At 39.5% G+C, this 14,581-nt stretch overlaps 1 protein-coding gene across 2 annotated transcripts in view; it reads right to left on the bottom strand.

The window, feature by feature from the left end:
• The window catches only part of PRPF6 (pre-mRNA processing factor 6), a 35,077-nt gene that overhangs the window by 18,072 nt on the left and 2,424 nt on the right, over positions 1-14,581 (bottom strand). For both annotated transcript variants that reach the window (XR_012641686.1, XM_074969373.1), the window contains exons 3-12: positions 13,933-14,051; positions 13,143-13,221; positions 11,969-12,145; positions 10,226-10,381; positions 8,069-8,163; positions 7,578-7,734; positions 7,166-7,328; positions 3,173-3,291; positions 2,270-2,488; positions 470-592 (exon numbers count right to left, since the gene is read on the bottom strand). Coding sequence is in view for 1 of the 2 variants with exons in the window: in XM_074969373.1 (XP_074825474.1) it covers positions 470-592; positions 2,270-2,488; positions 3,173-3,291; positions 7,166-7,328; positions 7,578-7,734; positions 8,069-8,163; positions 10,226-10,381; positions 11,969-12,145; positions 13,143-13,221; positions 13,933-14,051 (1,407 nt within the window). In the remaining variant the exon portion in view is untranslated. The remainder of the gene's footprint in view (positions 1-469; positions 593-2,269; positions 2,489-3,172; positions 3,292-7,165; positions 7,329-7,577; positions 7,735-8,068; positions 8,164-10,225; positions 10,382-11,968; positions 12,146-13,142; positions 13,222-13,932; positions 14,052-14,581) is intronic.

Genomic DNA, 14,581 nt, shown 5'->3' with positions numbered 1-14,581 from the left:
GGCTTTGTAGGCTCAATTCCAGGTTAACATATTGAAAATGTAGCTTTGGAAGTTTTATAAAAGTAATACTGGTAATTTAGTTGTCAGTGCATATTCAGTCTGTCCAGACTGACAAAGAAATCCAGTTAAATTATGTAAACATTTGAGCTAGAATTTTCAGAGGAGCCTAAGGAAGTCTGCCACCTAATTTCCTTAGGTTCCTTTGAAAATTGCCGCCTTGGCCTACAATATCTACTCCTATTACTGCAAAATTTCTGCGCAACTAGCAGTCTCTAGAACAGGAAGGTTGCTACAACTAAAATTGAGAAGTGCTGACAGAACTCAGAGACAAGCTTGCACAGAGTCTGTTCGCATCTGGCCAGTAATATCAGCCCTTCGGTTTCATAAAAAACAGATCTACCTTCCCAGTTGTCAGTCCCTTTCCCCTACTATAATTCAAAGAGAACAGAAAGGCCATAATCGGACATACACTATCTGCATCTTCCATCCAGGTATGTTTCCGATCTTCTTCTTCAATCCCAATCCCAATCACAGCTCGCATAATAGCCTGACACGTGGCCACACTCCCAGCTTTATCACACTCCTCAGCATCCTAGAGACAATGAGAGCAACACTAAGACAATCTGTTATTTCAGTCTGAAAAGCCAGCAAAGGAGACAGCACATTCTGTAGCATCCTTTGAGCAGGAGAAGACTGACAAAGCATGACCTCTCCAGCCTGGAAGGGTGCTCTCTCTATTTCACAGATTCCCTTTGGACTGACCCAACTGTGGATTTTTCCAAAATAAAATGCTGAAAACTATGAAGGGAAGTGAGGGGAGAGAGCATGAGAAGATAAGAAACGCTCCAAGACAGACTGAGCCGTGAAACCTAACAAAAATCCGGTGTGTGAAAACAAATACACAAATTGAGGATGGTGGCATCAGTGCTCATAACCTCAAAATTACTGAACTTCCTTTATATTTGGCTTGATTCTCAGATCTCAATGTTTAAATAAAACGCTGTCGGCCACCACCAAGTTAAGAAACATTTGGCACATTTATCAGAATACACAGGAGAAAAGGTTTGTTTTAATATACACAACTCAAAAAAGGCTAAGCAGATTTTCTTGAAACCTCAAAAATAAATTCTGCTTCTCACAGGACATCCAGCATGGAAAATTCCAGCACTACAGAAATCTGAGGAGGACGACAGCAGGTTTATAATGGAATTTTAATTTCAACCCTCATTAGATTGGTTCCTATTGCTATAAATGAAGTTGTATCTGGTTTAAATGATAATGGGAATGGTAGTTTTATAATTCAAAAATATAGTTTCCTTACTGAAATTCTTTTGAGTGGTGTGCCAATTGTGCAATGCACAGGTGAAGAAAAGCTCTGTGTAGCTCAAAAGCTTGTCTCTTTCACCAACAGAAGTTGATCCAATAAAATAGATTACCTCACCCACCTGGTCTTAGTGCATATATGAGATTAAAGTTAACAGGGTAGGCTCAGACACTGCCTTACTTGAATTTTAGTTTGCATTCAGAACAAGAGCGTAGCATATGAAAACACTTTGCTGCCTTCATGCACTCCACCAAGTGCTTTAGGCCAATAAAATAAGTTATTTTAAAATAATTTTCTGCCTTTCAAGTGCAATTTTTTAAACTGAAGGATTAGAACATTAGGCCAATTGAGAGGTACATTACAGAGGCTATTGCCAATCCAGGGGCTTTGCAGGCATCATTGTTACCCACAACATTCAGATATGGACACTGCACAAAATCGCTCCCCTACTTTTTGCTGTCCACATGCAATCAATTACACCCATTTCTTGTAATGTGTTGTTGGAAAAGGTCTCCTTTTGGTGAGTAGATGGCTCTTAAACCAATAAATCCAGGTGTAGGTAATACACAAAAGCACAGCTGGAGGCTTGTGCCCCCAACATCCCCATACAGCAGCTGCCTGAAGTAGCACAGTTTAAAAAATAAAAAATAAAAAAAAAAGATGTAAATCTGACTACAGTAAAGTACATTCTCCAGCTTGATTGCATGTTACTCCCAGACATACCACTTAATCATGGCACTAGCCTGGTTCCTTCCAGCTCAGATAGTTATTGATCAGAAGTGGCTCAGACATGGACACTGGTTTATATCAGAAATGTTAAGTTCCATGTTATTTAGCATCAGTAGACTTCAGAGCCGGAAGAGAATGAATAATCTGAAATGTGACTGTAGTTCAATACTAGGATGCACAGAAGGGTTTTTTAAAAAAGGGAACACACACAAGTACCTGGATCCACTGCTCCCTGTTGATTTCTACCCCATTTGCCCTGAGGGACGTGATAGCTCTGTCAATGATTTTCTCCACCATCTGAGTGTTTCCATTGGCTTCCTCCAGTTTGGCAGCAGTTATCCAAATGTGACGGTCTGTTGGAATGTTCTCACGGGCTTTGTTTAAGACTTTGCGAGCATTCTCGTATGTCTCCAGCCTTGCCAGAGCAAGCCAGAGCTGGACAGCAACAACAAATTATATATTAAAACAAGGAGACGACAACACTTTATACAGCAGTATCTGCCCAGTCAACAGGAGAGAGAGAGAGAAGGCTTTGGTAGATTCTCCCCATCCCACATTGTAGCTAGGCTGCAAGATACCAATATATAAGTAATAAAATAATCAGAGTTTACCACTGGCCTTGAAAATTCAATACCTCTTATTCCAAACGTGTGAATATGTTGTCTCTGTTGGACTTCTGCAGTAATATCTTCTGTTGTGCTGTCAGTTGGATTTATAGCTCAATATATGGTTCAATGTTTTTAAAGTGAATAAAACAGTGGCCTAAGTAATGTGTGTGTGTTTGTGCAATTATCATAAATGCATGTGCAAATTAGGTAACTGTGCAAGCAAATATGCCTAACTAGCCACTTATGGGTACAATTACCCAATTTACATGTACAATTACAGTAACAAGTACCCAACAAAATGCGGTGTAAAAACATGCTGAAAACCACCACCTGAGGCGTGCAAATTAACCCAGAAAGATACTGCCAGACCTGTCTTGCTGGTCAGTTAAAATGCCTGGTAAATCCGCACATTGCACTTTACTGTCAACTTTGTTTTTCAAACCTTGTAAACATCAGATCCTTTCTATACGAATATCCTTAACCTGTAGCAGAGAGAGATTTGTTGACTTACTTCCACACTGGTTGGGCAGCATTCCACTGCTCGGCTCAGCATTATCCTAGCATCTTCAGGTTCTTCTAACTCCACTGCTGCCTTCCACAAGCGTACTGAGTTCGGAACATGCTCAAGGGCTAGTAAGGTGAAATAATAATATGAATCTTGGTAAAGAAGACTTTTACAAGAGAGAGAATGCTGTACTGGCAATAATCACTTCTGCAAATATAGCTATCCCTTTTCTTTCATAGAAGAAGTCTTAAAAAAAAAAATCATTAAAAGTTTTGCTCACTGAAAAATAAAAGTGGAGTTGGAGAGGAAGAAAAAGTACTGTTTGTCCAAACCAGAAGGTCCTCTTGTTTCTTTTCAGCCAGTACAAGAGATGGAATTGGAGCAAAATCTAGCCTGAAATTCCACAGGCTGCAGAAGTCTTAACTGGTAACATCTGTGTTAATTCTTTCAGAAACTGCTTCAACAGTTGTCAGAACACAAAATCAGGAAAGCAAGGAAGCCATAAAGCACTGTTTCCCCAATTCAAGCCAAACAAAAGTGATTTTCAGACAACTGTTGTGCAAGTTAAAGGCTTTTCCACTTAATCTTGACTGTGCCCAGTTTGAGATTTTAGAGCTGTTAGATATTACAGGTCTAAACAGGGTTCAAATCAATTTTAGAACATTATGACAAATGTTTTAGCTCCTTAGGACAGGCATTTTGTTACTGCGTCTTTCACTCAGGTATAAAAAGAAGCACGCAGGGATTAATTCTGAGAAAGACAGATATGACAGAGGGTGTTCTATATTTTATTTACAATCTCTCGCTGCTGAAGTTGGATTAATGTACCAGACATATATTACTCCTCCTCCTCCTCCCAAACAAATCTTATCCACTACAGCATGAAACCCACAGCATCCTAAACCCTCCTTGTCTCTGCCATATAGACATCTTGGTGTGTGAACATATGCAAAACACCTTAACATTGAAAGTTCCTATAAAAGAGTCATGCATCCCAGAGAGTATAGATTTTATTCAATAGTAAATTTGTTCACCAGTACATCATGCATTAGACACCATCGTGTAGTAGGAAGAGAGCCTGAGATACAAGTCCTCGTATTAGAGGCCTGGTATGAGACTTGAGCGAAAGTAGTGGGCACCTAAACCTGGCCGGGCATCTTTGCACCTTCACGGATCTTGCGGTCATTGGGTGGTTTGCTCGAGGTCTGCTGCGCCGGCTGTCTGCGCAGAGCTGGGACAGCACACAGGGAGATCACACACACGCAGCCAAACATCTAACAATACATCCTAATTGTCAAAACCATCCCTCAACAATTAAGCTCTCTTTTAAGCATTTGCTGACAGTTTAATGGACAGTGGTTTAACTTCCCCCAAAGCGATCTATCAACATATTACCCAAAAATATATAAATTATGGTTTTGGAAAAGCTTTGAAAAAAATGTTCCAGGCCAACACTAAAAATATACAAGCCACTGAATTCTAAGTGTCCTTTCAGTAAAGATTCCATTTAACCAAGAGCTTTTCAGCTTATTTTAGTCTTGTCCAAGCGGTTTTTATCCTTGATAGAAATGCATTCCCAGCAGATTTTCCTGGATGTGCTGTCTGAAACATTAAACTTCAAAACAAAACTTTTCTCAGCTCACCTTTTGATACCTTGGAATTTAAAGTGACACCGTGAACTTAAGGAAAAAAAAATCAAACTTTTTTAAAAAATCTTTTCTTACTACAAGCAACACCAAAAGATTACAACAACAGAATATTTCTCTACTTTTCAGGTGTTTATTTGATGCACTTCGTGTACATTCAGTTTCATTGTTTTGCCTCTCTGGTTAGTCTTCTCCATGCTTATATGGGAATGTTATAGCAACGGGGAAGAGAAACAGTTTTAAAAACAGGAAAACGTGATTGTAAAACCACAAAAAAACTGAAAGCTGATTCCAAGGCAAGTGTAACATCTGAAATTACTTTTAAACTCAGTTTTTGAAGTTGAGCAGGTTTCAAGTTAATGGTGTCCCTTTAATTGTTCCAACAAAGGTCCAGAGAAGACAAAGATTGTTATCCCGAGCTTCTCTCAGACTCAAAACCAGTAGGAAATACATATAGAAAATTATTATGGTATTCTGACTAGCTGGACGTTAACTGTTCTTCATCAAGTTTATAGTGGCAGGAGCTTTTCTTAAAGCATTCTAAATGAGTAATGTCAGCCTCTGATAGCTTTAAGTGCTACTTGGCAGGAAAGAGCATGTCTTTACAGACAGAGCATTAATTTCTACACCTCAAAATGGATTCTAGCACTCAGCTTGCTGCCTCACTAGAGAGGATAAAAGCATTAGAAGCTCTAGAGTGTTTGCTGGGTGATAGGATCATACAACCCACAGAAACAAAAGAGAAGCACATTACAGGATCATATTTCAGTGCTGTTACTTGGCACTTAGCCCTGATTATTTTCTGGTAAATACTGGTTAAAATCACCAGTCCTCACATGATTCCTGATCCAAATACCTCCAGGCATCAATTTTGTGCTGCACCATAGGAAGCAGTAGCCTAGGAACACCATGAAGCTGATAGTAACGTGTGGAAATTAGAAGCAGCATGATAAACTTGTATTCTTTTCCACCTACATAAACAGCTATACACCAAACTTTTTACCAGATAATATTCTGAACTGAAAACTAAAAGCTTCTCAGAGAATATACAAACTCTAATAATTTAAACATCAGACGGAAAAAAATAACTTGTGTACTTAACATGCTGTAAATCATCGTTATAATCCAGCTCACAAGTCAGATCCAGAAATCTATCACTTTCTCATATGACTAACATCTGTTTTTCTATTTAATACTTATTGCAACTCTTATAGGCACACACACACAGTTTAATAGCAGCAGCTGTGCTTAGCAGCACATTGCAGAACAAATTCTTTTGCAGCATCTAACCCGTAATTAAAAAGGCACACACAAAATAAATATCTGAACTCTTGCAAGTTCCAGAACAACAGCTGCAACCCTGAAGTGCAAATCTTTTATTCAAATGTTGGCAAGTACAACACAAGTGTCATTTCATCACAGATAACTAACTAAGTTGCAACAGTTAGGAGGTAATTTACTTCCCTTGGTCCTAATCCTTGCAGCAATCATACTAGATGCTATGCAGTCATTTAATACTGTGGATTGATGCATATTGAAGATCTACAAAAACATTAAATCCTTAACCTTCTCCCTGGACACTTAGAACACTGCAGTAACTCTGAGTGTTTGTTACAGAATTTAAATGCTAGGATTCAGCAACTTGACAGGGAGGTAGTTTTAGTCTCTTCTGAAATGGGATTAGCAGATTGACTTCAAGCAGCCAAAGAATTAATGCTGTGGTGCCATGGGCAAGACCTCTAATTTCAGCACACCAGGATGAATCGGTCATGAGAGAGAAGTGCCAGCCATGCTGTTGTGTGCTAGTTAAGAAACAGGCATTATGAGTTTGAAGGAGGCAGTACACTTCAGATGGACAAGAGCTGTGATGGCAACAGCATAAAAGATGCAAGCGTTTGAGTAAATAATGTAGAGAAAAGCTATCTGTCATAGGAACATAGGAATGTCCATACTACAGATCTATCCAATCCAATCTCCTGGATCCTCTGACCAGATGCTTCAGAGAAAAGTATAATACCTCACCCCTTGTAAGCCTCTAATAGTTAGAGGCTGGCTTAAGTCCTGAAGCACAAGGTTTAATATCCCTTCCAAAGTTTTTTTTGTCAAAACTATAACTCTATATCCAATCCCATTTTGATCCTGTTAAGTTCTTAGCCTCAACAACTTCCTGTAGCAATGATTTCCACAGTTTAATCACACATAGTGTGAAAGAATATGTTCTTGCTGACGACAAGAACAACAACATTTAAACCCCCAGGCCATGCCCTAAAGAGTTTATGTTTTATTATATTTTTAGAAGAACGCTTGCAGGAAATTGAAGGGTTAGTTGTTATAACCCTGTAGAAGGTCTCACCTTTCCTAAGGACACGTTTCTTTGCTCGTATATCTGTCTCCAGTTCTGCTGCTCTGATATAAATCCGGACAGACTGTGGGAGGTGGCGGACTGCTTGGGCCACCACAGCCTTAGCCGTATCTCCAGGCTGCAGCCGGGCAGCTTCTAACCAAACATCTTCACTCTGTGGGTCAGCAAACAGTGAAACTGACACCCTTTCCATCAGCGCAAACAGTGGCAAAAGTTCCATAACAAGTTTAAACCACAGCTTTTGGATAAACACTGTTCCAGCTCCTCTGATAAGTTACAGGAGAGGTTATATTAATCTATACCAAGAAGCTTAATGGATGAAAATATGCTTTTAGTAAAGAGCTAGCCACACTCTTTTCACAATTTTTTGGAATAATCAACAGGGAGGCAAAACAACTCTTACCTTGGGGCACATTTCTGTCCCCTTCATGATGAGGTTTCGAGCTACTTGCAGTTTGCCAGTGACTTCTTCCAGGCGGGCTGAAGCTATCCAAGCTGGTGGATGATGAGGGTTGGTCTCCCGCACAGATTTCAGAAGTAAACGAGCTTTCTTGATGTCACTGGTAAAGGAGAAAATACAAACAAAGCTTTTAGTAAGCTAAGGAACAGCTTTCCTTCACCAATAAGCTCCCCACACCCAGTTCCTCACAATCACACTCAGATGCACATTAACTCAGACCTCAGACATTTTTGCACACAGATAACACATTGTATACTACCACTATACCTTTGTGGAGAATATATTTCAATGTAACTGAGGTCAATGTGAAGGTTGTGTATATTTAAGTGAGATTTAACCCATTTTGGCCAGATACATTAGAAATATAAACTTCCATTTACATGCAGAAGAGTCAACCATTAATAAATGCCAAACCAATTCACAACTAGACTTACTTGATATCTCCTCCATGTGTAGGTATCATAGAATTCAAGTCTGTCAGATATCCTTTTGGGTCTACCACAGTTTGGCCACTCACAGAGTCAGACACCTGGGAAAGTAAATCCAAAGCTGATGAAATTACCAGTCAGAGCACTACAGTTTGGGCAATGAAAAATACAGTAAGAGTGAAAACACACAAAAACTGTTCTCTTAATTTACATAGTCATCTGATATGAAAACCAAAATGGAGTAAACTGGAAAACTTTGCTTATACTCATGGTTTTTTGTTTTTCTAAAACAAATGACAATGCAGCTTTATCTTGCAGAGCATCTTTCCTACACAATGTATCTTTACACAATTAAGCCATATTATCAGAGTTTAAGCAAACAGAGAGGGGAATTAAGAGGCTTAATCAAAAGCAGAAAAATGTATGCAAATGAGATTAGAAATTAAAGGGAAAGTTACTGAGGTAAAAAGATCCAGAAAGGGTGTTCCAAATGGCAGCTGCAGAGAAGACTGCTCCTTTACAAAGTTACTAGTTTTGGTACAGAAGCTGAGACGGGAGGACTGAGTAGAGAAGAAAAACATCTGTGAAGCAGGATGGAGCCGTGCTTTTTAGCTAGACCCTGTTACAATCAGAAAATAGGAACTGAAACCAAGGCAATGCAATCAAACCTCTCTATATGTGAGAAATTAGGCAGAAATAGCCTGCACATGCTGTGTAGATACGTGTAACTATGACAGACTGAATTTCCATGTTCCCGCTGAATTCCGATCTTGAAATCTGGTGCACTTACTATGCAATGCCAATTACAGAAAAATATTTACATTTAATATTTGACACACATCACCAAAAGTTCAATGGTGTAGACTTACAAAAAAATCCCATTAATTTCTTCAGTGAGCTGATCACATTAGACATTAAGACCTTCAGTTTTGAGAAGTTAAGGGAATCTGATATCACCTGTCCTATTGACTGGGTTTCATTCAAGAGAATTGTCAAAGGCACGAGAACTTGCTGCAGGCACCAAAGCTGATAGTCACCCTAGCCATGAACTGTTATTTGTTATTATTACATACACTCTAGTTTTATGTTTTAAAAAGTTGGCAAACGCATGAGAACTGTTGATTTTACAAGAAATGGCACTGGTACCAGCTTGCAATTAAAGATAACATGAAGCTGGCTTGCTTAGTTAATCCTTTCCTGGGATTTCCTTAAGGAATTTAGCTGAAGAGTACAGTAACAATTAAATATTTGATTTTACTGGGGAGAAGGGACAATTAGAGAAAAAGTTTTTGTAATGTTGTCTACAGAAACATCCCCATGATTATGTCTCTAATAGGCATTTGCGTTTCATGCAGCTATTCATTCAACATTCTATGACTATGTAAAAACAAACATACTCTGTATATATATTCAATCATATCTGATGTTAATGATATGGTGCATTTTTTACTTCTGTGACAGCACTGCAGAACTAGCACAGATACAGGAAAGGAAGACCGATTCTGTTCTCTCACCTGAATCAACAGGACTGTTAGTTAAGTTCCAAACATCTGGCCAAATTTTGCCTTCAGTTATACTGCACAATCCCTCTCAGATAATAGGTTGGCCAAGCAGAACAAAAGGTGCAATTTAGCCTGACAAATCTTTAATATTTGCAAATATACACCACAGAGTCAAAAAGCACACAGCTTGACTCAGATCCCATGGGAGAGTGTAGTGCTGATAGTTAGAAATGCCATCTTTTCACTTCTGAACCAGAGGGAAATTTGCTCTTGAAATCACTGAAATAAATATAGAACTCCATGATACCATTTCAGAATAAGTGTTGTGTACTGAATGGTTCACTAATTAAGATAAGAGGAACAACCATCGCATCAAACTAAAAACTGACTCTGTAGGTCTGATGTTCATTTCTGCCATGACTGGCACGCTCAACTCCTCTGAGATGGTCCAGAATGCACTGACCCATCTCCCAGAGAATTCCTCTAGAACAGGCCTGTAGCTAAGGGCTGTAGGGTATTCTTTTAATTATTATTGTCCTGCTTTTCAATGGTTTTTTCACTATTTCATATCCCAAAGAGAATAAAACAATAGTTTTTCAAAACCAGGCTTCATTACAAAACAGGTACACCTTTCAGGGTTATGGTGTTCCTGTGCCCTTACCTGGCTCAGTCTCATATCCATCAAGGTATTCCTGGCCTGCCCAATCTTCCTCATATCTAGTTCACCTGTCCCAGGTGTCATTAGCCCAGGTGTCATTCCTCCTGGATATGGAGTGTTCAAACCCCCTGGATACGGAGTGTTCAGACCACCAAATTGCTGCCAAAAAATGAGACATCATGTTAAGGTTTGTGCTGGGATTTACAACAGAACTCAAGGGAGTTAGATGCTCAGCTCCTATGGAGTTTCAACAGGTGATAAATCAGGGGTGGGCAAACTACGGCCCATCAGACGTTTTAATCCGGCCCTCGAGCTCCCACCAGTGAGTGGGGTTGGGGACTTGCCTCGCTCCACCCACCTGGAACTCCCCAGCCCCTGAGTCCCAATTCCCCTGATGAGCACCATCTTCTGGCACGCAGAGCCACACTGTGCAGGCGTGACTTCACCGCGCTGTTTCCAGGATTGGAATCCTGCCCCTACGCGGCGACAGCCCTCCCCCCGACCCTGCATGCAGCAGCGTGCCCAATCCCCGCCCAATCCCCTCCCAGTTTCCTATGGCCCCACCCTCGAGACCCTCGAAACTACCCAAGGGCCGCACCCGTCCCAGCTAGGGTGCCTCTGCCCGTGACAGTGACTGGTACGACAGCCTTGGTGTCACTGCCGGCAGGGCCCCTAGGAGTCCCCGGTACCACCCTGTAGAGCCCCCCTCCCCAGTAACATCCCTTTTAGATCCCCCATGCTAGACCCCCATCGAGTTCCCCTCCCCCACAGGGCATTCATGGCCCGCTATACAATTTCCATACCCAGATGCGGCCCTCAGGCCAGAAAGTTTGACCACCCCATGCTAGATGTTTATGAGTTTGAAAATCTTGCCCATAGTATTGCCAGTACAAGTTGAACGATTGCCGCCAAGTCACAGTATGAACTGTGGTTCTTATACTGGGAGTTGAATAACTTCCTATAGACTATCAAGTGGTACTATTCAACAATAAAACATGAGAATAGGTATGTTCTCAGATTTTTTTCATTAAGTGTCAAAAGATGATCATGACAATATTAACTGAAAGAATATTAGCAATAAAGTCATGTAATCATTTGGTGTCAATTTAAGTCCAATAAGTTTTCTCTTCTATCAGCCGATCACAGTACTCTGCATCCATTTAAACAATTAATTATGATCCAAAAACTTCAACCACTGACCTGTCAACTGAAAGTGAAATGTCTTAATTCTAGAAGAAATTGAATACAGCAGCCACTAAGGGAAGTTTAGATTCCACTACGTGTTACGTATTTGGAAAAGTTTCGGTCAATAAGAAATACAATGTTGGTTTACTGACCAAAATTAATTCTGGACACCCCTTAGCCAAACGGAGCTAAAACAAAAGGATTTTTAGAAGCTTCCGATGTTAAAACAAAAGGCTGTCTGATTATTCTTGCTCAGATTCTGCTCAGCTCCAGAGTTTGCTGACTAAAATAGAAGTTTCCAATAAGCCTGGGACTGCAACACACAGCAACCTCTTCTAAAGGCTCTCATACTAAAGAGGTCTTTCCATATGCTATTCACTTAAGAAAGGGTTATAAACCTAGTGCCTTTGTCTTTATTTTAAATGGAACTGCAGGATCTGTTCTAGGCAAAGAATAAGGCACATTTCACAGCCAAGTACTTGTCTCTAGCTACTATTAATCATTTTCTCCAATTTACCATGAGTAAAGCAGTAACTTCTCCATGTTTGTTTTCATGCTCACCGTTTGCCGGGGGTCCACAGAAGTATGATTCTCCCCAGTCTGTAAGTGTTTAGCAAAGAAACTATCAGGAACAGGAGTCAGTTTCTCATAACGTGGGTTCCTCTGACGTTTGTTCCTAGCATCACCAACTTCTGGAATACTCAGCCACTCTTCCTCTGTGACTTCCGCTAGCTTCCTCTACGCAAACAAAAGCTGTCATTACTAATTTTAGAAAATTCTGCTTTTAAAATTTACAATTTTTCTATTGTTTAGTGGACTCTCAATCCATTGGTTTCAGAGAATTCAGGGTCAACTGAGTCCCATTTTGAAATAAAAAGTCAACACTAAAGAATTTCAGTGCACAGGGGAGTTGTATACTTTTAATAGGAACCCTCTTTGTACAGACTGGGCTCTTGACCTGATATTTTTATACTTTTGCCTTGTTAATTGGTAGAAATTGTTTTTAAATTTTAACAGGGTGTTATAAATATGTAGTTTAATCTGACTAACTGCAATGTCCATCTTGAAAGCGTTGAGAGTCAGGACTGAAATTTTTCTTCCTCCACATCAGTTATGTCAATCCTGGACATTTTAATAAAGCAGAATTGCAACATAGCTTCTCAGCTGGGTGACCGGACCAACCAACTCTCAGGGTGCAGGGCTTGTTTATACTTGTGGAGCCAAAAAGATTGGATACCAAAATTTGTGTATATTTTAAAACCCTAATATGCCCATTTGGAATGGCAATGATCACATACACCTACAACTAAATGGCTGGTAAGTATTTAATCCTACCAGTCTTGAGAGTACATACACACACAAACTACCAATAATACTGATTTACTGTTAACGGCATATACCAGCAGTACTCCGGTTTAAATCAATACTGACCAGTTAAAAAAAAAAAAACAACCTGTGTCCCCAATCCAAAACCATTTGCTGAAAATCATACAAGACTTAAGACATTATCGGCCCCAAATTGGTTTCTGCATCACTAGCTACTACCTTCATACCCATTCTTGTCTATTATTCAATGAAAATCAGTTCTAGTCTTAAGGCAGGGGACATGCATAACATTCTTAACAAAATACTATAGAATAGGAACTGTGCAAATAAATGCCCAAAGTCACGTCCATCTCTTCACTCTTAAAATGGGCTATTTTCTTCATAATGTGTAGGACAGTTATCTCCTTACTTTTAAATCTGAGAACTGCTGCTGAATTTTGGGACGTTCCATACGGTACTTTTCAATCTCCTCTTTCTCCCGTTGTTCTCTAGAAAATAAAGAGTGCTGAAGTCAAGCTCACAGAAACTCTAAATCTAGTACCATTATTATAGAAGAAACCTGTTTGGTCAGAGCTCTTAAGGCATAAGCCTGTATCAGAGAACTGTTAACATACTGCATATAGCAAGTTGAAGTTATTTATCTATTTACAGAAGAATATTAAATATCTAGTCAAATAAGGCATATTTCAGGATCCTCAAGCAATAATACTATAGAATAAAAACTGAACTTTGGATCCAGGTTTAGTCTTAATCCCCAGCTCCCTATGGATCTGATAAAATACTCTGTTTTTAGTAATGTTTGTTAATAAACATACAAAATATCCAGATTAGAAGACTTTTCTAACAATATCTCACTTGTTGTGCGATGCATTTAAGTTCAATTATATTAGTTTTGGATTAGCATATCTCTAAATCACCAAACCTCAGCCACTTCAACCATATGCAAGAAAAGCTAGTCAGTATTAACATCTGTTCAAGGTGTCATGCAAAAAGCCAAGCACTTCTGAAAATCAGACCCACCATCTCTCACATTGGCTACCCAAAATCAGTGGCTGCTTTTGAAAATTTTTCCTTTAGAGATTTGCCCAAGAACACAGATTGAGACAGTGGAAGAGCTGGAAACAGAAGTCACAAGTTCTGACTCCTAGACCCACTAAAATCAGCAAATAATGCCTCTCTTGACAGTGCAATAATTATACCTTCTCTCTTTACGCCGTTCATCCATTCTCTTATCCAAAGCTGCATAAATAGCATCAGCTTCCTCATCATCTTTTTCATATGGACCACTTGAGAACAGGCTCCCAGCATAGCCGTTAAACTGAGAATTTTAAAAACAATAACTTCAGTTTAAAGATGCTATTATATATCTAGCACAGTTAACATCATTCGGGATAAGGAAAAGACCTCAGCAAGCCACTTCTAACAAGAGCATCCATCTAACACAACCCTAAATAAAAGCAACCCTTCCCTTGCCCATACTGTATGAATTTCAACAGCAAAACCTTTTAGTAAATAAAAATTCCCATAAGGTAAAACCATTTCCTTCAATTTTGCCTGGTTCAACTCAAGAGACTATACAGTCCAAATAAAGACAATGACATGTCAAAGGGCAACAAAGCTCAGATTTCACTTCTGGAGGCAGATGAAAGATGTATCCCACAAAGTACCGAGACTAATGTTTTATTTATAGATCCCTCACAAGATACTCAGGGCATGATATGGACAATTAAACCACAACAGACAAACATCAAAACAAAAACCACAAACAACACTGTGGCATCTATACAAACAAAACGTAGTGTTAAGTGACTCTACAAGGAACTCTGCCCTGGTCTCCTCTACTGTAGA

The sequence above is a fragment of the Natator depressus genome, chromosome 13 (genome assembly GCF_965152275.1).
Source record: "Natator depressus isolate rNatDep1 chromosome 13, rNatDep2.hap1, whole genome shotgun sequence".
Taxonomy (NCBI): Eukaryota; Metazoa; Chordata; order Testudines; family Cheloniidae; genus Natator; species Natator depressus.
The sequence above is the reverse complement of the archived record's forward strand: the minus strand, read 5'-3'. Positions and strand labels throughout refer to the sequence as shown.